The sequence below is a fragment of the Tursiops truncatus genome, chromosome 11, assembly GCF_011762595.2.
Source record: "Tursiops truncatus isolate mTurTru1 chromosome 11, mTurTru1.mat.Y, whole genome shotgun sequence".
NCBI lineage: Eukaryota > Metazoa > Chordata > Mammalia > Artiodactyla > Delphinidae > Tursiops > Tursiops truncatus.
Window position 1 is genome coordinate 95,757,017 of NC_047044.1, and position 25,714 is coordinate 95,782,730.

Genomic DNA, 25,714 nt, shown 5'->3' on the forward strand with positions numbered 1-25,714 from the left:
AAGATTCCCCTCCTTTCTTGCCTCCTGACCTCCTCCTTATCCTTCTTCCCTACCTTTTGTCCTTCCTCACCTGACAAGGCCACGGATCATCATGGATCAGCCCTGCCGGCAGACTCAGTCCTCGGCTCTGATGTATAAACCTGCTGGAGATCCTCCAACCCTCCAACCTGGCCTGATCTTGCCTCTCCCATGTGCCTGCTCTCAAACTACATTCAGTGAGGACCTGGCCACTGCCTAACAGGAAGCTGCCACATCTTGGCGAGCCCAGTGCCTGGGAAAGTGCCTAGCACTTTAAATAGGTAGCTTCCAAACGGATAAGTGAGCAGGTGGGTGGGTGGAGAGATAGAGGGATTCATCTAATAGGGCAAACAAGCAGGATGGACTACAGAGGCCTGAGAACTCAGAGGCCTGTTCTGGATCTGCGTCTCCCTATGGAGCACACCGCTATAGGGTCGCTGAGCCCTGGAGAGTTGAAGAAAGTCTTCCCCAAAGAGCAAAGGTTTAAAACAGGACACGATGGCCTGGAGGACAAGAGAGACGAGAGCCCTTTCTCCCTCCCGGGGGCCTGGCCTTCTCTCAGAAAAGACTAAGTCACTAGTGGTCGGTCTTACAGCCACACTGTTTGCCCAGCCCTAGGCAGCTGGGACACTCAGGGGCTCAAACTCTTGACCAGTTTCTGAGGATAAGAGGATGTGTCTATCCTGTCCTCAGCTGCCCCCGCTTCTCGAAGAGACAAGTTCATTGGCAGGCCTGGGTTCACTGAGGTGGGGAAGAAGGGTCTTAAAACTGAGCCTGGCGCTGCTTTCCAGGGGTCACAGCAATCCTTGCTCTTCGTGTCATTGATGAGTGAAGTAGCCCAGGGCCCCAGGGCAACCGAACTCCATTCTCCTCTGTGCCCTCCTGCACTACCCTTCTCCAGCCCTTGTTCCTGTCACATCATCCTGGGCATTGAAACCCTGGCTGCTCCCAGACCAGGTGCCAGGCGACTAAGGACAGGAAGGGTCCAGGAAAGAGAGTCACCCTCAACTGCAATCTCCACTGCCCTTTTGGTAGGAACCTTGTACAACAACATCAGACCCCAGGAAGGTCCCGGAAGAAAGAGGGAATTCCCATCAGATTTAGAAACGAAAGTCTGGGCCTCCAACCAAAGGCTTTTTTCTGTCCCTAAAAATGCAGACCCATCTCTAGACCTTCCCCATGTGGCCAGCAGGTGGCACCACCATCGGGGATTTCAAAACCAAAACTAAATTACACTGGAAACAGATTTTTTTTTTTTTTTGGTTTTTGTTTATGCAAATAGTTCATTCCCTACAACATTCCTCCCGTAATGGTCCCCCCCTTTTCCCCCTCATTCCCTCCCCCTTCCCTCCTCTGCGTGACTCTGCTCTCCCTGGACACAGAGTGGATGAAGACGCTGTCAGGAGAGCCAGAGACCCAAAAACAGGCCTTGAGAAATGTGAGTAAGGCTAATGGGGACCAAGGAGGGAGGGAGAAGCCAGAGCAGAGAATCCTGGGCACGGGAGGCAACCCTGCCCCCAGAGTTACTCAGGGAGGCGGGAACACACTTCCCCTCCGTATATACCTTACCCCTTCCAAAGTGCACATGCGTGCACTCATGCAAACACATGCCCCCCGTCCCTCCTCCTGAGGGCAAGAGGAGACCTCAGACCCAGGAGGTGATGCCACCTTGCCTTCCTCCTCCAGCTCCTAGGGAGCAGCGAGATGGGGGACCCACTCAGCCCCGGAGAGGCGGCGTTTCGTGCCCGAAACCATCTTCCATAGGTGGTTTCTCCCAGAGGCCTTTGCTGAGCCTTTGGGAGCCCTTTCGGAGAGCCGTGACTGGAAACCCTCACCCCCAATTAATGGGTCCCAAGCCAGCCCTATTCCAGGAAGGGGAGGGGAGTGATGGGACAGGGCAGAGGAGGCTGGGGAGAGAGGTGGAGGGAGCGTGATGACCTCCGGACTGGACACCGCCCCGGGGAGTGTGCACCAATGCCGCAGCTGCAGAGACCAGCCTCCGCACTCCGCCCGCCCCCGCCCCCCAGAACATCTCTGTGAGGTCTAGAATGGGCCGAGAGGAAAACGCCCGGCGGTATGACCATCCCCACCCCCTCCACAGCCACTGCCCAAACTGCAAGGCTGCTGCACCCCCTCCAGCCCTACAGATGCCTTTTTTCTTTTTGGCAGGTGGCTCTTATACGTCCTGGTGCCAGTCCTGTTCTACAGGGTGGGAGGCTCCGTCTTCACCCCTCGGAAGCTCTATGGGGAAGTGACTTCCCCTCTGTACCCCAAGCCTTACCCCGACAACTTTGAAACCACCACTGTGATCACGGTCCCCAGGGGATACAGGGTGAAGCTCGTCTTCCGGCAGTTTGACCTGGAGCCTTCGGAAGGCTGTTTCTATGATTATGTCAAGGTAGGGGCTCAGGTTGGGTGGGCAGAGGGAGAGCTGGGTGTCTCTGGAACCTGGGAACCCTGTATAGGACCCTACCTGTGGACAAAGCCCCAAGCCTGTGAAAGCTGATGGCCAGGTGGGGTTTCTGAGAGTCAAGTGATGTCGTGGATGAGTGTCCACGGGTTTGAGAGCCCCTAGGGGAGCACTGAGGGGAGAGACACAGAGGGAAGGTACGGGCCCCACTCTCAGGAAATGTACTGCCTACAGGGATCAGAAAAACCTTCCCCATCTTCTTACTTGCTAGGAGCCTTTGGGAAATCGCTGTGCCTCGGTTTCCCTGTTTCCATGGAGAGTATCACCTTGGCTGCCACCTCACCAGGAACGCAGGGACATGGGGAGGGGAGACGTTCATGGTGGTGGCTTAAGCATAGGCTTCAGCAAGGACAGGGAGCTGTCTCCTCACCTCTGTCATGACCAAGGGCACCGTCCCAGTCCCATCTTTCTACATCCAATAAAAATGAGATTCTTGACTCAGGATTCGGGTAGAGCACGCACACAGCCCATAAATACTATTCCAAGGAGACCTCCTGGAGGTTATAAGAGAATAACGTGAAAATGAAACATCTTCCTAGCCCAGAGGACTTGAGACGGCAGTGTTGGAGGCGAGGGGTCTTGGTGGTAAGGGATGGTGAAGAATGAGGTGGGGGGAGGGATGCCTTCTGCTCTGGTGGGGTTAAGGAATCTGTGAAGAAAGAGGTAAGGGAAGTTTGGCCATGCTTGCTAAGGCTACCAGGCCCCGGGGGCTCACGTTCAGCTGAGTCCATCACGAGGCATGGCTGGACGTGAGTGGTTTGACTAAGGCGAGGTGGAAGGACAGGGCAGAAGGTGAAGCAGACCATCCAGGCTCTAGGGATGAAGGAATGATAGAGGCCAGGTAGAGGCCACCAGGATTCCAGTGGGAGGCGGGCACAGGAGGAGATGGGAGTGAAGAAAGGTCTGAAACATGCTGGGGGTCATAAAAGGGGAAGGACGATGTTTGCGGGACAGGATAACGTGCAGAGTTAGCGGATGGAGATGCAGGGGACAGAGGAAAGGCACCTGGGGAAGCTTGCAACAGCCAGAACGCAGCAGGCAGAGAGCAGCTGGAGGCCGTCCAGCAAGGAAGCATGATCCGCTCGTCGGGACAAGAGAAGGATGACCTTCACTGACCCTCCACGTGGGACGTGTCCCCTCAACAACTGTCTCCCTACCCCACTGTCCTTCTTCCACCAGATCTCTGCCGATAAGAAAACCCTGGGGAGGTTCTGTGGGCAGCTGGGCTCTCCACTGGGCAACCCTCCAGGAAGGAAGGAATTTATGTCCCAAGGGAACAAGATGCTGCTGACCTTCCACACGGACTTCTCCAACGAGGAGAACGGCACCATCATGTTCTACAAGGGCTTCCTGGCCTACTACCAAGCTGTGGGTGAGTGGTCCCTGTGCCCGTGTTCTAGCCCTCATGTTGCACGGGGGCCGGAAAAGGAGAACCTTGACTCCAAAGAAGCAGGAAGCCTGGCCTTCCTTGCTTTTCCCAAGAGAGCTTTTTCCAGGAGGGGGCTGTCCACCTGAGCCCTGTCCCCACTGGGCAGTTCCCAGAAGGCGTTAGAGGGGCCGGGAGGCCCAGGCGGCCAGGAGCCGGCTTTGTCTGTTTAGGCCTCTGGTGAGTGACCTCGCTGAGACCAGCGCCACCACAGAAGTCCCCCGGCAGGAACTGAATGCTTCCTTCCGGAATCTCTTCCAGACCTGGACGAATGTGCCTCCCAGCTCAACTTGGTGGAGCAGAGTCCCCAGCCCCTGTGCCAGCACCTGTGTCACAACTACGTTGGTGGCTACTTCTGTTCCTGCCGTCCAGGCTACGAGCTTCAGAAGGACAGGCATTCCTGCCAGGGTGAGGTCAGGGTTGGGAGGAAGGGACCGAGCAAGGGCTCACCGGGCCAGCCCGAGTCTCCGGGTGACCCCCCCTCCCGGCTTTGCTCTCACAGCCGAGTGCAGCAGCGAGCTGTTCACAGAGCCGTCGGGCTACATCTCCAGCCTGGAGTACCCCCGGCCCTACCCGCCCGACCTACGCTGCAACTACAGCATCCGGGTAGAGCGGGGCCTCACCCTCCAACTCAAGTTCCTGGAGCCTTTCGAAATCGATGACCACGAGCAAGTACCCTGTCCCTACGACCAGCTACAGGTGCAGCAGACCTCCCCACCCCCAGACGCCCTGTCCTCTCCTCCCATCGCCACGTGGCTATCTTACCCCTCCTTCCTGCTGGACCCTCTGGCCAATCGGTACAGCAACGGCCAACATCACACATGAGTTGGGCAAGTTCCTACACAGCGGGCAGCTGGGTACTGGGGATCCCTTTTACCCTCCAGCTGAAAACATACAGAAAGCAGGATCCCCACCACCAGCACCACCGCCCCAGCCCTGGGGAAAAGTCTCTGAACTGGAGAGGTGACCCTCCCTCCTCCCCCATCAGATCTATGCCAACAAGAGGAACATCGGTGAGTTCTGTGGGAAGCAAAGGCCAGAGCCCATTGACACCAGGAGCAACTCCGTGGACCTGCTGTTCTTCACGGACGAGTCAGGGGACAGCCAGGGCTGGAAGTTGCACTACACCAGCAAAAGTAAGGCTGCCCGGGGCCCCTCGCTGGCCAGCAAGGGGGCAGGATGTAGTGGGTAGAAAGAAGGCCAGTGGCTCTGCAATAAATGCGCCCTCTGCTTTCCCTGACAGTCATCAAGTGTCCCCAGCCCAAGGCCCTAGACTCGTTCACCATCATCCAGGACCTGCAGCCTCAGTACGAGTTCCGGGACTACTTCATCGCCACCTGCAAACAAGGCTACCAGCTCATGGAGGTAAGAGCCACAGCTGAGGGGAAGGAACTGGCCCAGCATCAGGAATAATTCGCACAGCCAGGCCCACAGCAGACTGAGGCTCAGCCCCAAGTGGAATCATACGTGTTTGAGCTGGAAGGGCCACCTGGCCTGTTCCAACTTGACTGCTCATTGGAAACACTTAGGATTTTAAAATACTGATGTCCAGGTCCCCCGCTAGAGCCTAGTCTATAGGTCTGGAGTGCAACCTGGGCATCAGGATTACTAAAAGCTACTCAGGTGGTACTACTGCCCAGCCAAGTTTAAGAGCTACTGGCCTTGCCCAATAACTCACTGTAGAATTAGGAACCAAAGAGGCGGGGGCGGAGGTGAAGTACAAGGAGCAACTCAACAGTACCGGGATTGTGTGCAGCAAGGATTACCACCAAACCCCCTGCCTCTTGCTCCAGGGCTCTGGGTTTGGGGATTTTGGTGTTTTTTTTAAGACCTAACTGACTTTGTTCAATGATTCATGAATCGGGCAGCATCCCACCTAACAACAAGAAGGGGCTTCTTTTCTGTACATTGGTGGTCTTACCCCAGGTCCACCACCCTGTCCTCAGCTTTGCAGACTCAGGAAAATACGTGGTTTTCTCCACTGCTCAATCTCACAAAAGCTGGTAAATTAAAATGCTATTTTTGAAAAGCATGCAGTTGGAGTTACCCCTGGCCAGGGACCTGGGACTGGACATCCCGTCTTTGTTCAATAGAGCCACTTGGAAGACCTACTGTGAAACAGAGAAGAGACCTTTGGTTTGTCCTTCAGTTGTAGCAAAGTCACCGAACAAACCTTCTAAGTGTTACTGAGTGTCAGGCAGTGTTCTGGATGTGGGAAGTACAGTAAAAAGAAACACATATTCATGCAGGCTTCGTGGAGCTTACCTTTGAATGTTGCATCAAGCTGAGTTAGCCAGGTAACTGCTCCTCGCTCCAGGAAGGACTCAGTGTCCTAGACCCCTCCTCTCTGCTCAGGTGACAACTCACCACGTCCTACGTCCCCCGCACCCTTACCTTGGCATTTGTCATTCACATCATAGAGTTTTAAACAAGTCACACGGTTTCTCTCACATTATTCACATTTCACTGGGACATCCTAATCCTCGTACACATTCTCTTGCAATCAGTTCCAGAGCGAATTATCTGGGATGACTGTTGATCTTAATAAAACTCATTCATTTTGTCCAATTACTTTTCATTTCAGAGGGGGCCATCTCCTGCCCTGGTCCCTGCCATCTGCTCACCTACGACAGCACTTAGCATACGTCAGCATCCTCAAGCACCCTTGAAAGTGGCTGGGCTGCGCTAGTATTTTAGGAAAGGCCCTTGCCCTTAAGAAGACTACAGTCTAGGGGCGATGAGGTGACGACAGGTGTTCCAGAGGAAGAGAAACATGGTTCTACTTCAGGGCAGAAACTTTTGTTTCAATGCAGAGAACACACAACTGGGCTTGTTGTTTTTTTAATTTAAAATTGTGGGGTTCAATTGGACCTCAGTGGAAACAGGCAAGAATCTAGAGAGAGGATTATTGGGTCTAACAACCAGCCCTAGGTCTGACTTCCTGCTGTGTGGCTCACGTGCGCCCATGTGTAAGTCTGGTCTGAAAGGACCGGCTAGGAAGAAGGACCAAGGAGCCACGTCCATGGCTGCTAAGGTCTGAGGGCTTGAGAGATGACTTTGCATCCCTACTGCTCCCGTGTGGGCGAGGACAGGAAGGGAGCTGCGGCACCTCCTTGTACTAACAGCACCTCTATCTCTGATCAAACAGGGCAAACAGGCGCTCCTGTCCTTCACAGCTGTCTGCCAGGATGATGGTACATGGCATCGCGCCATGCCCAGGTGCAAGAGTAAGTTGCAACTCAGGGACGTGTCTCCCCCGAGGAGAAGGGAAGAGGGGTCTGGCCTAAGCATCTCCCCAAAAAGACCCTCCCCTGACTTATCCTTTGAAGCCTCTGGCCCATCCAGGAACCAGTCAGCCCTCATCTCAGCAGGACTGACAGGCTGTACCCAGGGCTGAATTTCGTTGTATCCAGTTCCCGTACATCACGAGAGCCCCCCACTCACCATAGCCCCCCACTCACCATAGCTTCTGCGGGTCCACTCCTGCTCTGTGGGCAGACTGCTCACCTTCCTCCCACTGAAGTTCCGGTACAATCCTTACCAGCTCTCAGACGGCCCTGTGTTCTCTCCAAGTCAAGGACTGCGGGCAGCCCCGAAGCTTGCCTAACGGAGCCTTCAATTATACCACCACGACGGGGGTGAACACCTACCAGGCCCGTATCCAGTACTACTGCCACGAGCCGTATTACAAAATGCAAACCAGAGATGGCAGAAGCAAGTCTGAGCGAGGTAGGGACCCATGCAAATGGCAGTCTGCTCCCTCTTGTTGGGACATCTTCTGCAATTTCTTCCAATAGAATCCCTACAGAGTGAATATTAAGATATTTATCCAGGGCACTGGCTTCAGAGGTACCAAGAGGCATCTAATAAAGCTGAAGAAGGAAACACCTGAACTGATACAAAGAAAGACTTGAATCTCATAAGCAGCTTCTTCTCACCACCATCACCACCACCACCATCACCACCACCACCACCACCACCACCACCACCACCACCATCACCACTACCATCACCATCACCACTACCATCACCACCACCACCATCACTACCACCATCACCACCGCCACCATCACCACCACCATCACCACCGCCACCATCACCACCACCATCACTACCACCACCATCACCAACACCATCACCACCACCACCACCATAACCACTACTACCACCACCATAACCACCACTACTGCCACCACCACCACCACCACCACCACCATCACCACCACCACCACCACTACTGCCACCACCATCACTACCACCATCACCACCACCATCACCACTACCACCATCACCACCACCATCACCATCACTACCACCATCACCACCACCATCACCACCGCCACCATCACCACCACCATCACCACCACCACCACTACAGCTTTATCAGTGAGACTTCCTCAGCCTTCTCCCCACATACCCTCTCAGGCTGCTATGTTGTGAATTTCTGCATTGAGGTTTACTAAATTACTCTCAAGTTCATCTGTGGGTATCTTTAAAACTTTTTTTTTTTTTTTTTGCGGTACGTGGGCCTCTCACTGCTGTGGCCTCTCCCGTTGCGGAGCACAGGCTCCGGACGCACAGGCTCAGCGGCCATGGCTCACGGGCCCAGCCGCTCAGCGGCATGTGGGATCTTCCCAGACCGGGGCACGAACCCGTGTCCCCTGCATCGGCAGGCGGACTCTCAACCACTGCGCCACCAGGGAAGCCCAACCTTGTGCAAATTATTTAAACTCAGTTTCCTCGTCTATAAGGTGGGGATAATGGTGCATATCTGAAAGCCTCACGGTGGTGCTTAAATGAGATAATGCAGATAAAGTTCTGAGCAATGAGCACCGGCACACTGTCTGTGATCAGAAAACATAGCTACCAGGAATTCCCTGGAGGTCCAGTGGTTAGGACTCCACTCTTTCACTGCCAAGGGTGTGAGTTCAATCCCTGGTTGGGGAACTAAGATCCACCCAGCACCGCCAAAAAAAAAAAAAAAAAACCATAGCTACCATTAACATCTACGACCCAGCACCAAGATGCAATCACTGATGGAAGTTTGATAAGTTCCTTGCAGGTTTTGTGTCTACTTTCACAAATGGGGATCATGTCGAATATAATAGTTAAGCATTCTGATTTTTCCACTTAGCATTAAAACAAAAATATACGTATGGAGCCTCTTAACACTTTCAATAGCCCATCCACATATATTTGAACCTTTCCCTTTGATCCTTGACCTCTCCCTCCCGCACTTTGGTGCTCACTGGCCCCTGCCCACGACCTCCCAGCCTGAGCGCAGCCCCTCTCCCCTCAGGGCAGTACATCTGCACAGCTCAGGGCACGTGGAAGAATGAGCTGGCAGGAGAGAAGATGCCTCGGTGTTTGCCAGGTGAGTGGAAACCCTCCACCGTCCTCTGTGGCCCTGGCAGCCCTGCAGGGCCTCAGAGGAGGCATGGCACAGAGAAGGGAGAGACGCTCCAGCTTGAAGCTGAAGGTAGACAGGGGGTGAGGGAGGAATCAGGAAAAAGGCGAGGAGACGCCCCAGCAGAAGGGCAGAGGGACCCAGAGAGCTGGACCTGCCCCGACATTCCTGGACTTTTCACTGAGCAGGTGGGAGATGAGGAATAAAAATAAAAAGAGCAAAAGGGACTTCCCTGGCGGTCCAGTGGTTAAGACGCCACGTCCCACTGCAGGGGGCACGGGTCCGCGGCGCGGCCAAAAAAAAGAAAAAGGAAAAAAAGAGCGAGAAAAGCCCCAGGAAGAATAAACAAGAACGAGGAGAAGAGGCTGACCGTACAACAAAGACGGAAGGGAGGGAGGAGAGAGAAGAAAGGGCCCTGAGCTAAAAAGAGGGGGCGAAGGGGAGGGAACAGACCGCGGTGCCGGGCGCTGACTTCTTCCCCCTCCCCTCCGCCCCCTTCTCCCCCACCCGCCCCCTTCTCCCCCCCATCCGCCCCCTTCTCCCCACACCCGCCCCCTTCTCTCCCCCCTCCCGCCCCCTTCTCTCCCCCCCCCCCCGCCCCCTTCTCCTCCCCAGTGTGCGGGAAACCCGTCAACCCTGTGGAGCAGAAGCAGCGCATCGTTGGAGGCCAGAAGGCAAAGCTGGGCAACTTCCCCTGGCAGGCCTTCACCAACATCCACGGCCGAGGGGGCGGCGCGCTGCTGGGCGACCGCTGGATCCTCACGGCCGCGCACACGCTCTACCCCAAGGAGTACGAAGCGCAGGGCAACGCCACCGTGGACGTGTTCCTCGGCCACGTCAACGTGGAAGAGATCACCAAGCTGGCCAACCACCCCGTCCGCAGGGTCAGCATCCACCCCGACTACCGCCAGGAAGAGTCCCACAACTTCGAGGGGGACATCGCCCTCCTGGAGCTGGAAAACAGTGTCACCCTGGGCCCCAACCTCCTCCCCATCTGCCTCCCCGACAACGAGACCTTCTATGACCAGGGTCTCATGGGCTATGTCAGTGGCTTTGGGATCACGGAGGAGAGACTTTCTCACAACCTCAGGTTTGTCCGTCTGCCCGTAGCTAAGCGAGAGGATTGTGAGAGATGGCTCCGGAAAAAAAATAGGAAAGATGTGTTTTCTGAAAACATGTTCTGCTCTGGGGACCCGACTCTAAAGCAAGATGCCTGTCAGGGGGATAGCGGAGGGGTCTTTGCAGTGAGGGATGAGAAAAATGATCGCTGGGTGGCGACAGGCATCATATCCTGGGGCATCGGCTGCAGCAGGGGGTATGGGTTCTACACGAAACTGCTCAACTACGTTGACTGGATCAAGAAAGAGATGGAGGAGGAGGACTGAGCCCGGAATTCACTAGGTCAGAATCCAAAGAGCAGGGTGTAAAAAAAAAAAAAAAGATTATCTAAACGGCTGTTGACAACCACTAAGAATCCATATTAAAATCACTGATGCAGAAAGACACTGTGTGAAATAAATTCTCTTTTCTATAATCCCACCCACACTCTTCACCTAAAATAACCCAAAGGTCACCTTTATTCCCCGCACCCCCGCCCCAGGGTTGCAGAAGATGTATTCCACAATCTCTAGTTATCATTGTTCTCTTCCATTTTTTTGGTTTTGTTTTGTTTTTCTTTTTGTTTTTGCGGTACGCGGGCCTCTCACTGTCAGTGGCCTCTCCCGTTGTGGAGCACAGGCTCCAGACGCGCAGGCTCAGCGGCCATGGCTCACGGGCCCAGCTGCTCCGCGGCATGTGGGATTTTCCCAGACCGGCACACGAACCCGTGTCCCCTGAATCGGCATGTGGACTCTCAATCACTGCGCCACCAGGGAAGCCCCTCTTCCATTTTTATAACCATCGGGTAATTGAATAGAACTCCTTCCAAATAAAATTTTATGAGAAAGCCCATTGTGTAAAATGAATTAAAAGGAATAAATGAATAAATAATAAATGAATGAATAAAACATCAGGATAATTGTAGTTTGCCAAGTTTATTTCAGTTCATATCATAAGGTGTTTCAAATAAATTCTTGATTATGTTGCATGGAAAATTGAAAAACAAGAACAGCTATGCAGAAAGTAAAAAGTCACATTTTCATAGAATATTTTTCTGATTATAGAAATCATGGTAAAAGCAACTTTTGAGAATCCCAAAATCCCTCAAGCCCCTTCTGGGCTAGTGCTGTTTCAACTAGGGTCCTTCCCATAAAGTCCTCCTGGCTGCATTTTTTTCCCCCAGCATGAGGAGCTGATCCACCAGTCCATTTTCTTCTGACCAAAGAAATGTGACAATTCACTTGCTTTTTTAAAAGTTAAGTCTTTTCCTGAGTTTCAGGTGAAGCACACATGTTATTCCCAAGCGACTTGCAACGCCGTACGATTGATGTCTTTTAAGCCACAATGAATGATTTTCTAGCCCTTCTAGGCCTTGGTGATGAGCCTTTCCAGCTCCAAAGTCTCTGATGATGATTCACTTAAAACCCCTCCCTGCCCCTCACCCAGGGAAATGATCTGGTACTACAGCTAATGATGCAAAAAAACAGCCCCATCCTACTGTCCAAGGCAGCAGCAACAAGCGAATCCTTTCACCAATACCTCGGCCCATCCGCGAGGGCAGAACCCAAATAGACTAAAGATTCTCTCTGGCAGGGATGGACTTCCTTTTGCTGTTATTTGTCAGATTCCAGGTTGATTTTTTTTCTACTCCTCCAATTATTAAAAAGAAGGAAAATTTCCACATCACAAGCATGTTTCTTAATATTTTTCCAATTTTTTTTTTCTCTAGAGGGATCCCCCTTCTCCTGCCCAAAACTCTGTAGTCCAGGGTACACTGTCAACTCCATGGCACATGTAACGACAGGCAGGTAGGGGAAGGTAGCTGGCAGGTGTCGAGTTAAGGAATAAATAAATGGCTTTATGCTGCTGGGTTGATTTGACATGATACTTCCAGTAGCTTCCTATTGTTGGGTTTTTTGGGGGGTTTTTTGGCTGCGTTGGGTCTTCATTGCTACACACGGGCTTTCTCTAGTTGCGGCGAGCGGGGGCTACTCTTCGTTGCTGTGCGCAGGCTTCTTATTGCGGTGGCTCCTCTTGTTGCAGAGCACGGGCTCTAGGCATGCGGGTTCAGTAGTTGAGGCACGCGGGCTCAGTAGTTGTGGCTTGCATGCTCTAGAGCACAGGCTCAGTAGTTGTGGCGCACGGGTTTAGTTGCTCCGCGGCATGTGGAATCTTCCTGGATCAGGGCTCGAACCCGTGTCCCCTGCCTTGGCACACAGATTCTTAACCACTGCGCCACCAGAGAAGTCCCATTTGGTTCTTCAGACCTTTTGATTAGAGTTCTGGTTACTTCATCATGTGTTAACCACCAGCCTAATGTCAGCTGTTGAATTTTGCCCTTTCGGTCCATGGAAGATCAAAGTTCTTTCTTCATGGGCCACAAATATACCCCTTTTGGCTTCTGATAAAAACTGTTTTCCTGAAAGCCACGTGTCACATCAAACAGACCAGAGTGTCCCTGAACTCTTAATCTCAGGCCATGGCTTTCGTAAGACACCTTGTTAGGGCAATGGCCACCCTAAGGTAGCTCTTCTGTCCTCAGTTTAAAAAATACTAATCTCTGCATAGAAAACAAACTTATGGTTACCAAAGGGGAAAGCAGGGGGAGGGATAAATTATGAGTTTGGGATTAGCAGATTCCAAACTACTCTATATAACATAGATGAAAAACAAGGTGCCACTATACAGCACAGGGAATTATATTCAATATCCTGTAATAAACCCTAATGGAAAAGAATATGAAAAAGAATATATGTATATTCACAAAATTGTAAATCAACTATACGTCAATTAAAAAAAAAATACTAGTCTCGGGCTTCCCTGGTGGCGCAGCGGTTGAGAGTCCGCCTGCCGATGCAGCGGACGCGGGTTCGTGCCCCGGTCCGGGAAGATCCCACGTGCCACGGAGCAGCTGGGCCCGTGAGCCATGGCCGCTGAGCCTGCGCGTCTGGAGCCTGTGCTCCGCAACGGGAGAGGCCACGACAGTGAGAGGCCCGCGTATCGCAAAAAAAAAAAAAAAAAAAAAATACTAGTCTCTATTGTCTGGTCCTTTTTCACCACTAATCATTTTGTGGGGATGAGGAGTTGTTTGTTTGCTCACTTGTTTGTTTTCCTGTTCCCTTGGAAAAAAGTAGAAGGGAGCCTTTGGGTCCCTCCTCACCAAGACGAGCTATAACATCACGGTGCACAGTTCAATCCAGAGAAGACGTTGTTGCCTGACTGACAAATTAATCAAAACCACCAGGAAAGCAGATGAGCACATGCTGAATTTCTTTTGTTTTTCTTTCTCATTGAGTCATAATACTGTATTATACAAATGCACACGAAAGGAAAAGTCATCTTCAGGAGACATATTGAAACAATTTATACCACAAAATTTTAGACTGAAAGATCTTAAACAGCCAATTCTAACTGTTGTATGTGGATGTCTGAGTGAGGTTCGAGTACATTTGATGAATTTCAAAAACAGAACACGGTACCTTGTGTTGACGTTATGCTAATCCACGATACTCAGTAAACGTCAATTGGAAGAGAGGAGAGAAACTGAGTTCCCTGTTTTCATGACAATTAAATATTAGCCGCTAGGGGCCCGAATTTCCAGGACACAACAGCCCATCGCACTCCCTTTCTATGGTGCTGAAGTCTTGATGTGGAATAACCAAGTCAGCGAGAACTGGGTTATAAACATGCTTTATTACCGGTAGATAGTAGACACTGATAATGATAAACTGCAAACAGGTAAAGGGGAACCAAAAATCAAGGGTGTGCCCCACAATGAATTGCAGAGTCAGAACTGGAACAGGAGGCAATCATCAGGAAAGAGGGCTCCCGGTGGAACAGGACAAGATAAGCGTCCCTTCCCACACTGTTGTCCACCGGACAGATTCAGGGGAGAGGACCCAGGGACTCCAACTACACTGAATGACCGACACAACGACATGATCAAACCCCACCTCCAACCAGGTATCCCAACAATCAAGTTCTAGTTAAATCATACTCCCATGTCTTCTCTCAGTCATGGTGAAATAATGGGATTATCGTGAGGAACAGAAAGCAACAGATGGGTCACAGCCTGTAGACAGGCTGGTGGGATCTGTGCGGTTAGCCTCCACCGGGGGCACTATTTTCCTGCATCGTCTTCATGATCCAGTCAACATAGTTCTTGACACGTGTGTAGATCCCATAGGTACCGCACTGGGGGCCCCAGGACACCAAGCCAGCGACATAGAATTTGGTATTCTCCTCATTAGGGACCTGTAGAGCAAAGGCCCCACCGCTGTCCCCTTCACAGCTATCAACACCCTTCTCACCTCCAGCACAGATCATGTTCTCAGTGAAAACAAAGGAATTTATATCTATTCCGGAACTTAGCCCCTTCAGCTCCCGGCACTTTGCTAAGGGAGCAATAGGTAATTTTGCCCCTCTGAGCTTAATAACATGATCTTTGGTATTTGTTCGGCCCCAGCCTGAGATCAGCCCCAGATCTCCCACTGAGGGGTTGTATTCTGAGGAGGTGCCTGGCAGGCAGATAGGGGAGACAGTGGGTCCCATTTTCACCGGGTCTTGCAGCCGCACCAGCGCAATGTCATTGTCAAAATTCTTCCGTGCTTCCGAGGCATCCAGGACCTTCCAACCGGGATGAATAAACACTTTCTCAGCAGTGAGCATCTGGGCCTTTGCCAATTGCGAAGTGACCACTGAGGTAGAGCCAACGTACATCACTGGGTCACGGTTTCCCTCCACGGTGTGGGCAGCTGTCAGCACCCAGTACTCGTCAATGAGAGCCCCGCCGGCCCGGGGGTTCGAGAAGAAGACTTGCCAGGGGAAATTTTCAATCTTTGCCATGGAGCCTCCAAATATCCTCTGTTTTTCTGTAAAGGGTTCACCAGGGACGCCACAGACTAGGGAGGAACAAAAACAAGATGGGAAGGGAGCAGGGCAGATTGCTGGCCCCCTGCAAATCCTACAGCCACTCAAACACCTGCTGGGCCTCAGCGTTCTCAGCACAACATAGCCAAATATTTGGTCAACGATCTCAGCGCCTGACTCATCCTGAACTGACCTAAGGACCAAACATCCCACTTTGCCAGTGCCAAAAGCCGGCTTGTGGGAAAGACTGGTTTAAACGGAGGCCGTGTACGAATTACTGAACCCAAACGAGCCTCACACCATGGACAGCTTAACTCACAGTGTGGGGAGGACACTTCACCCCAGGCTTGGCACATGGGGCCGGGGGCCCAGCTGGGAGCCAGAGCTGGGCAACCCTGTCCTCATACAGGTGTTAGGGGAGGCAAGCATTCTACCCTCCTCTGATGCCCAGATCAAACACTTATCACCTTCTTCTCTCAAGTCCTAATTGCAGCGAGTTCCTCCTAGTGACCTGTGGACGGTTCTCTTTTTCCATCTTTCATCTCATCCCCCACTGACTGGATCCAGGTTTGATTGCTTTGCCATTACTGAATATAACTAAAACGGAATTTTATTTCAGATAAAGTTGCCTTTCCTAAATCCCTCACTAGTCAGCCTGAATGGACTCTGAGTTGAACATAACAGACAGACCTGGGTTCAAAGCCTAACCATGCCCCTTCCTAACTCTGAACTTGCACTGAATTCCCTCAACTGTAAAACGGGACCAATAACACCTACCCCAGAGCGTTGTTGCAAAGACTTAATTGAATGAGATAATAAATGCAATTGTTTGATTGCATTTGATTATTTGACTGAGAGCCAGCTCGGTCCCTAGCTCTCAATCACACTGTTGTTACTAAGAGGATGATTATTATTATTCTGGCTTTGCCTGGGAGCCTTCTCTACTCAACTCTGATTTCTACGCAACCCCTTATTCCTTTTATTCCTCTATATCTTGTTGTCAGATAGTCTTTTAATATAATAACTAGGCTCTTCGAGTAGTCTTGTTTCTGAATGTTGAATCCTCACTCTCTTATTTCAGGCCCTGTTTTTAGCAATCCTAGACGCCCTTACTACACCTACATTACCAAACCTAACTGGCCCAGACTCTGACACCAACTGTCACCGGCTGACTTTTCTCTTTCCCGTCCATCGGCCTGACAGTGTGGTTGATGAATTCCCCAAGGCCCTGGCAGGTCCACGGCCCAGCTTTGTCTCCACCTCACTGAGCTAGACTCTGGCAGCCCAGACGGTCAAGTCCCTTCCCAAGAGGATTACAGCTTCTTTTAGAAGGTGGGACCCATGCAACCACACCTGTGGCCATGCTCCCTACACAAGCCTGAGCCCAGATTACCTGGAATGCATTTTGGCAGCTCTGCGCCCAGCAGCTCGTTCACCCAGCTCCCGTTGCCAGCGCAGCGATACTCCTCTGGAACAGCACAAGGGACAGGGGACACACTCACCATCACATCTTCTGGAGTCTGTCCCCCCCCCCCACCCTTTTCGTTCAGAGCCTTAGCACCTCTGGGATTTGAGGAGGCAAAATCAGATCAAACCAACTAGAAAAGAATCCTGAGAACATCCTCCAAACAATCTCTCTGGTCCCTATCCTGCCAAGGGAGGGGAAGGAACAGTCTCCAAAGCAGAGGGAAGAGGGTTACCGCAGAGGCTGGGAAAGTGCTTCAAGTGGGAAAAGAAATTAAATTAAATTAAAAGCAATGAAGTGGGACATAGTGTGAGCCAACCAGACCTTCATCCAGCACCACCAAGGCCTCCCCATCGAAAAAGTCAGGCATCGTAGAATAATGACTTGAAGCTGGAAGCATCACTCCTGTTCTACATTAAATAGCTGGTCAGGGGGCTTCCCTGGTGGCTCAGTGGTTAGGACTCCATGCTTCCACCACAGGGAGCACCCCACCCAGGAAGACTGTGCTATTCACCCTCCAACACTCTCATTCTTTCTTTCTCTTTTCTTTAATCAAAGAAACCTACCGCTTCTTTCATTTTCCATGTAGTAATATGGCTGCTCACAAGTGTAGCGAGTGACGGAACCAAACAGAGTGTTTTCTGGATCTTCGACTCTACCGTGCCGAATGGGTTCGGGAGCGCCACAGTCCACGGCTACGAGAGGAAGGCAGGAGAGAGATGGTCAGGACGGCCACTTCCTCCCAGGAAGAGTCACTGGGCCAGTCCATCCTCCCAGCCGTGTTCCTCACTCCTTCCCCACTCCCCACATCCATAAGCACACCTGGAATGAATCCCCCATGTCAGCCTCTCTGTGGCCATGGTCTCCGACTGGCATCCCTCAACACCCTAGAGCACTGAGTCCCGCCAGGTCTGATAGCCGCTTGAAAGCTACAAGGACGAACCTGGTTCTCAGTGGTTGGTGAGGCCTCTGAAGGAATGGACCCACGTAATGCTATTAACTCTACCAATCTCATAGCCTCTTTCTTTGGAAGAAACCTGCTAGTCTGGCTGGGATCAGATCAGGGCTGGGACTCCATGACAGACTTCCCTTCAAAAACTCAATCTACTCTCTCATAAGCCTAAGAGGAAACCATGCATTTGTATCTTAATGCACTCATCTTTCCATTCCCTTTGGGAGGAAACAAAAAAAAAAGAGTCCCATTTTAAAGAGGTACATACGTTGACACCGCAGTTTGGAATTACTCCACTTTCCATTGCTTTGGCAAGTAGAATAGAAAGATGTCAAGCCAACACTTCCCTGGACAATAATAAACATCACCATTAATTTATAAGGAGAGATATAGGGAATCAAAATCCAGAAATGGAATCGATCTCTGGCCTTGGATCAATGAGGAGTCCTCACCACAAGAAGCTTGGGGACATCGTAGCAGAATGAACCAAGGCACCCAGGAGTTGGGGCTAAAAGACAACTTTGTCCCAGCATGTCAGCACCCCCCTGCCCCAGGAAGACCAAAGTCAAAAAGGGAATGTCAAGCTGTCCAAGGATCTTCATGACTGACAAGGAAAGACTAAAGATCCTGAACGGTTCTCTTTATGGAGAAGGTGTTAGACGTTTGCTGGAGCGAGAACGCTCGGTAAATGATTAGACAATTCCAGTACGATCATCCCGACCTAGGGACAAGAGAGAAGCCTCTAACGGTGCTTTACCTGTACAACTTCAAACCCATCCACGCAGGTTATCTTCACCACATCTTTGAACACATATTTTGCTCTATCAGGCTCCCAAAAAGAATTGGCAGTGACTTCTTTAGGACAAGGGATTGCTTGGAAAGGATAGGAAAAAACTTTTTACCAAATAGGAGAATCTCTATGATATTTACATCATTCTCACACTTTCTACAGTTGTTCAGTCATCCTCAATCCTGACGTCCAGCATTCCAATACGGAGGTGTCTAAAATAATACGACAGGGAATGCCCTGGCGGTCCAGTGGTTAGGGCTTGGCGCTTTCACTGCCGAGGGCACCTGTTCGACCCCTGGTTGGGGAACTAAGATCCCACATGCCACATGGTGTGGTGAAAAAAATTATTAATTGATTAATATGGCATTACTAATGAACCACCCCCAAGCTGTCTGCATTCACAGGTCCAGTTGAAAGATTCCTAGAAGTTGAGGCATTTCTCGCAACTACTGACAAGTTTAGATCCTGCTGAGGAAGTGAAGTATTCTCAGGATACCTGTCCATACAACAATCTACCTGTTTGGATTTTACATTGTGCAAGGACTTTGGTACCACCAACCAAAGAGCAACTTCTAAGTTACTCACGATCTCCATGGTAACGAAATTTCCATCCCTTTTTTTGCTCTGTTTCATCAGTTTGGAAGATGATATTGAGAGCATTACTCTTGGTTTCAATAGTTAGTGGCCCAGGGAATCCATTACCGCAGTAAGGACCAAATTGCTGGTTTCCTGCAACAAACTGAAGAGAAACAAAATGATGAAATCAGAAGAGAGAAAGAACTGAAATAAAAAGGCAAAATGGAAGGGACAAAAGTAAAAATTAGGGCTTCCCTGGTGGCACAGTGGTTGAGAGTCCGCCTGCTGATGCAGGGGACACGGGTTCGTGCCCCAGTCTGGGAAGATCCCACATGCCGCGGAGCGGCTGGGCCCATGAGCCATGGCCACTGAGCCTACACGTCTGGAGCCTGTGCTCCGCAACGGGAGAGGCCACAGCAGTGGGAGGCCCGCGTACCGCAAAAAAAAAAAAAAAAAAGTAAAATAAAATAAGAAGGAGGGGAAAAAAAGAAAAGAAGGGGCAGAAAGCTATGTAATTTGTCTTCAAGGAGAAATCTCTCTGTGTGAGTTGGGAGAGAAGTTCATCGTCCATCACGCACAAGTAAACTGTCAGCGCAGCGGCCCTCAGAGTCAGCTGGTTCCACATCAAAATCTTCTCTCTGCATAGTCACCACCACTTGGAACCCCTCCTCCAACAGGATCTGATAGTCACACCTCGAGTTCTCTGGGTATAGACTGGGATAATTGGGACTTGTGAGCTCCCCAATCAGTGTGGTGAATACATCCCCACTGCAGTTGACTAAGGGAGAAAAAGAGAAAAGGAGAATCAAATATAGAGTCAAGCAAAGGAGTCCCTGCCTTTTGCTATGATCCTTCTCATGAACTGACAGTCCACAGTGATTGACTGTCACATTGATTGATTGAAGCCCACATGTCACAATTTCATACCCAACACATATCAGCAGAGATACCCAATACCTACTGGGTTTCCATCACTTTGCTGATGATAGAGCCTTTCACGGTTATGGAGAGCCCCGGGTTGACACAGGCACCTATCTCTCTTCTCCAATTAATTAACTTGACCCTGTAGGTTTGTCTTCCTCCACCCTTGTAGCTCCCCTTCAGTTTACGGGTAACTAAAAATTGATGCCAGACTTCCCTGGTGGCGCAGTGGTTAAGAATCCACCTGCCAATGCAGGGGACACAGGTTCGAGCCCTGGTCCGGGAAGATCCCACATGCCGCGGAGCAACTAAGCCCGTGCGCCACAGCTACTGAGCCTGCGCACCTAGAGCCCGTGCTCCACAACAGGAGAAGCCACCACAATGAGAAGACCGCGCAGTGCAACGAAGAAGAGTAGTCCCCGCTCGCCGCAACTAGAGAAAGCCTGCGTGGAGCAGCAAAGACCCAATGCAGCCAAAAATAAATAAATAAATTTTAAAAAAGAAAGAAAGAAATCAGCTTGTAAACTATTAAAAAATGAAAATCGATGCCAAGTCAAGGCTGAGGTTAATCAAGATCGAAGGGTAGACAAGCCCCCTACCGAAGCCTCAAGCCATTCCAAATCCCAGGGAACGCGCACCCTTCCTGATGCCAAGCTCACCTCCGCAATTCCTCATATCATCATGGAGGAAGTATTCTGGCGGGCAGGAGCAGAAGTAACCACCAATGAAGTTGTTGCAGAAGTGGCTGCAAGGGGAATCTGCAAAGTCTGTGCACTCATTTACATCTACAAAGAGTAGAGAAAGATTGAGGTCAAGGACAGAGACCTAGAAGGAAGAATGAGGTTAAGCGCCACACTGCAAGGATAAGAAAAGTAGGAAGGGTCTGTTGCTTAAAGACATTCAATGAATCACATTTCAGGATGGTATTATTCTATACTACTCTTGTGAACTATGATTCCGGAGTTGCGCTCTACCATTGCACAGCTGTAGGGGAGCTCTCAGTGCCAGAGACCCTTGATCTTTCTCACAAACAGAGCGTTTCAGCTCCAGAGACAACACTCTGCAAGCTGAACTTGATAATGTCTTCTGCAGGAAGGAACAATTAGTACATGTATTACTTTATATGCTGTTGGTACTTCTGTCAAGTCTAAACAATACTGTGGCTTTATGAGATGTCCTGATTTCATTTTACCCTGGAGATAGCTGGAGACGCACACAGAATTTGAAAGTTTGTTTGCCATATGTTAAATGGGTTTGAATACCATACATTCCTTGTGTGAGTCTTAACAACTTATTTAACTTCCTTAGTCCTTACTTCCCCTGTCTTTAAGTAGATCTAATAACACCTAGTTAAAGAATTGAGGTGAAGATTAAATTAATATAGGTAAAGTTCTTAACACAGTGCCCAGTTCATAGTGGTTCTCAATAAATTACTGCTTATTAACTCTTTTTTATCATTACTATCATCATCACCAGGATATGATTATGCATTTGAATTTCACAAAAGCAATTCATGGAGGGATCCAAGCCAAGTCAACACTTCATAAGAGTTATAAACAGAACCCTCCCTCCCTGCATTGCTCAATGTTTGTCCGGCTTCTAATCATGTGGTTGGATCAATGAGGCACACAGAGGGGTGAGCCTTACCTACAGCAACGTAGTATGCAGCAAACCCAGTGAAACGCTCTTCGTTGGAGAAGTCTGACTTGAAGATCACCTGGAGTTTGTTGTATGGGACTTGGAACTCTTCCACCACTGGGGAGTTGGGATTCTTGCTGGTCCTCTGTCCACAGAGTTTCCCTTCTTCAAGACCTCCTGACATTATCTAAGAGAAGAGTCAAAAGAAACTAGGAAAGGGTAATATTTTGGTATGGAGGTCAGAGAAAAAGGGACAGAGAGACTGGACCATTTCCCATCTTAGGACTATGTGAGCACAGCTCACTGTATGCCGGTGGCACCCCCTCCTGCATCCTCTCAGCTCACCAGCCCAGCCCCATCCTTCACGTGCTTATTACAGTATACCTGCACTGAGTCATATGCGCAGTTCTCGGACAGCTCTATGTCCAGATGGGTAAAGTAAAGGTGGATCCCGTACCCCTCAGGAACTTCTATATCCCAAGACTTCTTTACTTCATTGGGGTATGCCTGAGGATAGTTGGGGGACAGGATCTCCCCATACATAGCAGGCTCAGCATAAACCCATGCCAAAAGGGAAAACAGGACAATGCACCTGAAAAAATAAAAAAGGCATATGGAGAGGTGGGTGACCCAGGTGCCAGCAGACAAGGGCAGGGAGAAGGGATGGGAAAGGCGAAGGGCACCAGCACATGGAGGAGAATCTTGGGTTGGAACGAAGCAAAAAGGCCTAGGTCAAAGCAAAACCCAGGCTTCAGATCTGAGCCATTTTCTTGAGAAGATGAAGGGAATGGGGTCCACATACATCTCCGTAGACCCGTGATCACTCACCACATCTCTGGCAATTGGTCCATCCCTGGTGAGCAGCTCGTCTCTTGGTCCTGGCTCTCTGCACCTCTGGACTTTGGACCTAAAGCGGTGGCAGACCTGGCTGTATTTGTCTAACAAGCACACAGGCACCTGCTTGGGTGGTAAGGGGCCAATGTCACCTTGGTAAGAATAACACAGAGGTTCAACAGAGCCATATCATTAATCATCACTGGACGACACCCATCCTCTCACACTCGCCCTGGTTCTGGATTGAAACTACATCTTATCCTTCTCCCCTGGCTTCTCAGGACCTTCTCCCAGTTTTTCTCCAAAATAATGAGTAATTTCTCCCAGTTTTCTGCTTCCTCTGTTCTCCTCCCTCACCCTCAACACCCACCCCAGCCCCGACTCGTTCAGTCTCCCTCCTGCCCTAACAGAACAATATATATCCCCTTTTCCGCTCAGGATTTCAGGAGTCTTTCCCCATCATGACCATCCACCTATGACATGTCTCCCTCTTCTTTTGACAAGGATCCCCCTTATCACCTCGAACCAGCTCTCCTGACTGTGTATTATTGCATGTATTTCTCCCAATGACCACTGATGGAGGAATGAGCTCCTTTTCCTAGGGGAAGGCAGTGACCTTGGGAGAAGTGGTCTGAGACAGGGTTGGATGTGGAAGGAGAAAAGGGACAGCTGAATGACAAGAAACATGAAAGGAAAGGAAAGGTATTCCCTCAATTTCCTACCTTAATTTTCCAGTTTTTTTTTTTTTAACCTTTACTAAAAAGACAAGCCATCTCCCCACAGTTCTTAGAAACGTGTTGCCAAATATGCTTCTAACCCTGAAAACAGTGGTAGGTGGTGGGGTGACATGGGGGTGGATGGGGTCAACCTAAGAGAAATAAGTGGCCTATATTCTCCCTCTGGGTTCTGCTCTTTCCGGCCCTCCATCTTTGCCCAGAACCTTCCTATGTAAAGTTTTCTGCCTTCCTTTTTCCTCCATCAAAGCTCTGCTCTTTGATTTTAAGGTTTTTACCTTCAGAAGCTGATGGGAACAAGTGGGTCAGTCCTGTCTCTCTTGCCAGTGGGCGTGCCGGGCAACCCTGCCGGCTCCCAGGAAGAGCAGCATAGGGCCTGGGTGCAGGAACCTCCGCCTCCCTGTCCTGGTTCCGTTCCTGTGATTCTCTACCCCAGTGTGCATATCTGAAATTCCCTGATCCCCGCAAAGAGGGGGCTGGGAGACCATGACTTAGGGAAAGGGGAACTCAGCCTTGATCTTGGAGCTCCCTCTGCTTTTGAAACAAGAACTGCATACTGAGGCCTGAGATTCCTCTTTCCCAGGCCACAGGGGGAGAAAGGAGGGATTGGGGAATTTCACCAGTTGCCTAATGCTCTTTTTCAGCCAAAGGGTGTGTTACAGAGTTTTCGGGGAAGTCAGGTGATTTGTGGGAAAAGGAGGGCATTAATACTGTAGAGAAAAGCCAAACCCAGAAAGTCCAGCCCTCCAACTGCGTATGAATCATGAATTATCAGAAATGCAGGTCATCTCTGCCTTTAAAGCAAACATAATGGTTGGATAACGACTTATACCTAGATCCCAGATGCTGGGGGGTGGTGCTTTTTCCTCTTCCTGAAATCCCCTCCACATCTTCACACATCTAAATGATATCCACCCATAAACCTGCAGTTCAGATACAATCCAGAGTCCTTTATCCATTACCCTTGGGTCAAGATATGCTTCAAAATTCAGAATTTTATGGCCTTTTAAAAGACAGTGCAGGGAATTCCCTGGCGGTGCAGTGGTTAGGGCTCTGCGCTTTCACTGCCCGGGGCCTGGGTTCCACGGATCCCTGGTTGGGGATCTAAGATCCTACAAGCCGCTCAACAAGGCCAAAACAAAAAAATAAGAGAAAAAAAAAAGAGAAAAAAAGAAAAAAATAATAATAATAAGAAGAAGAATACAGTGCCAATGCGGCATACAGACCCAATACCCCAATATTAGGTAACATCTCCTCCTGTCCCTCCCCCCGCAAGGGGCTGAGATAACATTCCATCATCAAACATTAATATTTCTGCAGCTAAACAGGCTCATCTTCACAGTGAGTAGAATAACTAAAGTTATCATTTAGTTATCATTCTATATTATATTTATAAATGACTTCACATTAGTTCAAATTAGGTTTTTCTGCCAGATGAGTTTTGGTACCAAAAAAACCCCACTTTGTTTCCAGAGCCTTTTGGAATGTAGAGCTTCAGATAAGGGACCGAGGGGTGGTGGGCGTGTACAACTCCTCCACAGAGACTTCCCTGACCTCCCAGCTCTCCTTCTGTCCCTTGTCACTTTCTACCCCGTCTTAGTGACTGAATTCCAACAGATCTACAGCTCCATCAAGTGAAGACGCTCCCTTATCTTACATACACACCACTAGACACTTTTAAAGCTGCCAATTAAACTATGATGTATGATTGATTATAAGACGCACCCGATTTCAGAAGTGTTGAAATGTGGGCAACTGTTCTAAACAAACAATACTGGCTGCGTGGAGCCTGGCCTTCTCCAGAACAATTTATCACATCTAACTTCTATTCCAAAGCTATTGATATGAGAGCAAGTTTTTAAGCACAAATATAAGCACTTGATGGCGCTGTTCAGGCGATTAACAACGATTGCACAGGGGCTTCCCTGGTGGCGCAGTGGTTAAGAATCCGCCTGCCAACGCAGGGGAAAAAGGGTTCGAGCCCTGGTCCAGGAAGATCCCACATGCCGCGGAGCAACTAAGCCTGTGCACCACAACTACTGAGCTTGCACTCTAGAGCCCGTGAGCCACAACTACTGAGCGCGCATGCTACAGCTACTGAAGCCTGTGCACCTAGAGCCTGTGCTCTGCAACAAGGGAAGCCACCGCAATGAGAAGCCCGTGCACCACAACAAAGAGGAGCCCCCACTCGCCGCAACTAGAGAAAGTCCACGCACAGCAACGAAGACCCAATGCAGCCAAACATAAATTAAATAAAAAATTGATTAATTAATTTTTAAAAAATTGGGCTTCCCTGGTGGCGCAGTGGTTAAGAATCCGCCTGCCAACGCAGGGGAAAAAGGGTTCGAGCCCTGGTCCAGGAAGATCCCACATGCCACGGAGCGACTAAGCCCATGTGCCGCAACTACTGAGCCCGCGTGCCAAAACTACTGAAACCCACGCGCCTAGAGCCCACGCTCCACAACAAGAGAAGGCAGCGCAATGAGAAGCCCACACACCGCAACGAAGAGTAGCCC

General features: G+C 50.2%; 2 protein-coding genes across 6 annotated transcripts; one reads left to right on the forward strand and one right to left on the reverse strand.

Annotated features, from left to right (window-relative positions):
* Positions 1-1,305: 1,305 nt before the first annotated feature.
* Positions 1,306-10,824, forward strand: C1R (complement C1r). 2 transcript variants are annotated; one of them, XM_033867072.2, is made up of 11 exons: positions 1,306-1,456; positions 2,188-2,416; positions 3,668-3,860; positions 4,176-4,322; positions 4,417-4,613; positions 4,903-5,050; positions 5,158-5,279; positions 7,063-7,141; positions 7,488-7,643; positions 9,214-9,288; positions 9,937-10,824. In XM_033867072.2, coding segments are annotated over exons 1-11 (2,118 nt in total). In that variant the 5' UTR covers positions 1,306-1,454; the 3' UTR covers positions 10,707-10,824. The 2 variants fall into 2 exon arrangements, with proteins under 2 accessions (XP_033722963.1, XP_033722960.1); XM_033867069.2 differs by lacking the exon at positions 1,306-1,456 and adding an exon at positions 1,935-2,092.
* Positions 10,825-14,093: 3,269 nt separating this feature from the next.
* Positions 14,094-23,633, reverse strand: C1S (complement C1s). Of its 4 annotated transcripts, none has more exons than XM_019926018.3 (12): positions 23,477-23,633; positions 22,459-22,590; positions 22,015-22,222; positions 21,640-21,817; positions 20,652-20,777; positions 19,650-19,849; positions 19,081-19,234; positions 18,463-18,578; positions 17,974-18,052; positions 17,320-17,448; positions 16,682-16,756; positions 14,094-15,320 (listed from the first exon to the last, which is right to left on the reverse strand). In XM_019926018.3, the coding sequence occupies exons 2-12, from the start codon at positions 22,479-22,481 to the stop codon at positions 14,521-14,523; spliced, it is 2,088 nt and encodes a 695-aa protein (XP_019781577.2). In that variant the 5' UTR covers positions 22,482-22,590; positions 23,477-23,633; the 3' UTR covers positions 14,094-14,520. The 4 variants fall into 4 exon arrangements, with proteins under 4 accessions (XP_019781577.2, XP_019781576.2, XP_019781578.2 ...); XM_019926017.3 differs by having other exon boundaries at positions 22,459-22,537; positions 23,477-23,630; XM_019926019.3 differs by having other exon boundaries at positions 22,459-22,587; positions 23,477-23,629.
* Positions 23,634-25,714: the final 2,081 nt, after the last annotated feature.

Excerpts from the sequence above, each read along its gene's own strand:
- C1S (XM_019926018.3), bottom strand. The coding sequence starts at position 22,481 with ATGGACCAATTGCCAGAGATGTG. Across the intron at positions 18,579-19,080 it reads ATTTCGTTACCATGGAGATC|CAATCCCTTGTCCTAAAGAA; the intron begins GTGAGTAACTTA and ends ATCCTTTCCAAG. Across the intron at positions 18,053-18,462 it reads ATGGGTTTGAAGTTGTACAG|GGAAGTGTTGGCTTGACATC; the intron begins GTAAAGCACCGT and ends ATTATTGTCCAG.
- C1R (XM_033867069.2), top strand. The coding sequence starts at position 2,067 with ATGGGCCGAGAGGAAAACGCCCGGCG. Across the intron at positions 2,417-3,667 it reads GTTTCTATGATTATGTCAAG|ATCTCTGCCGATAAGAAAAC; the intron begins GTAGGGGCTCAG and ends TTCTTCCACCAG. Across the intron at positions 4,323-4,416 it reads GGACAGGCATTCCTGCCAGG|CCGAGTGCAGCAGCGAGCTG; the intron begins GTGAGGTCAGGG and ends TTGCTCTCACAG.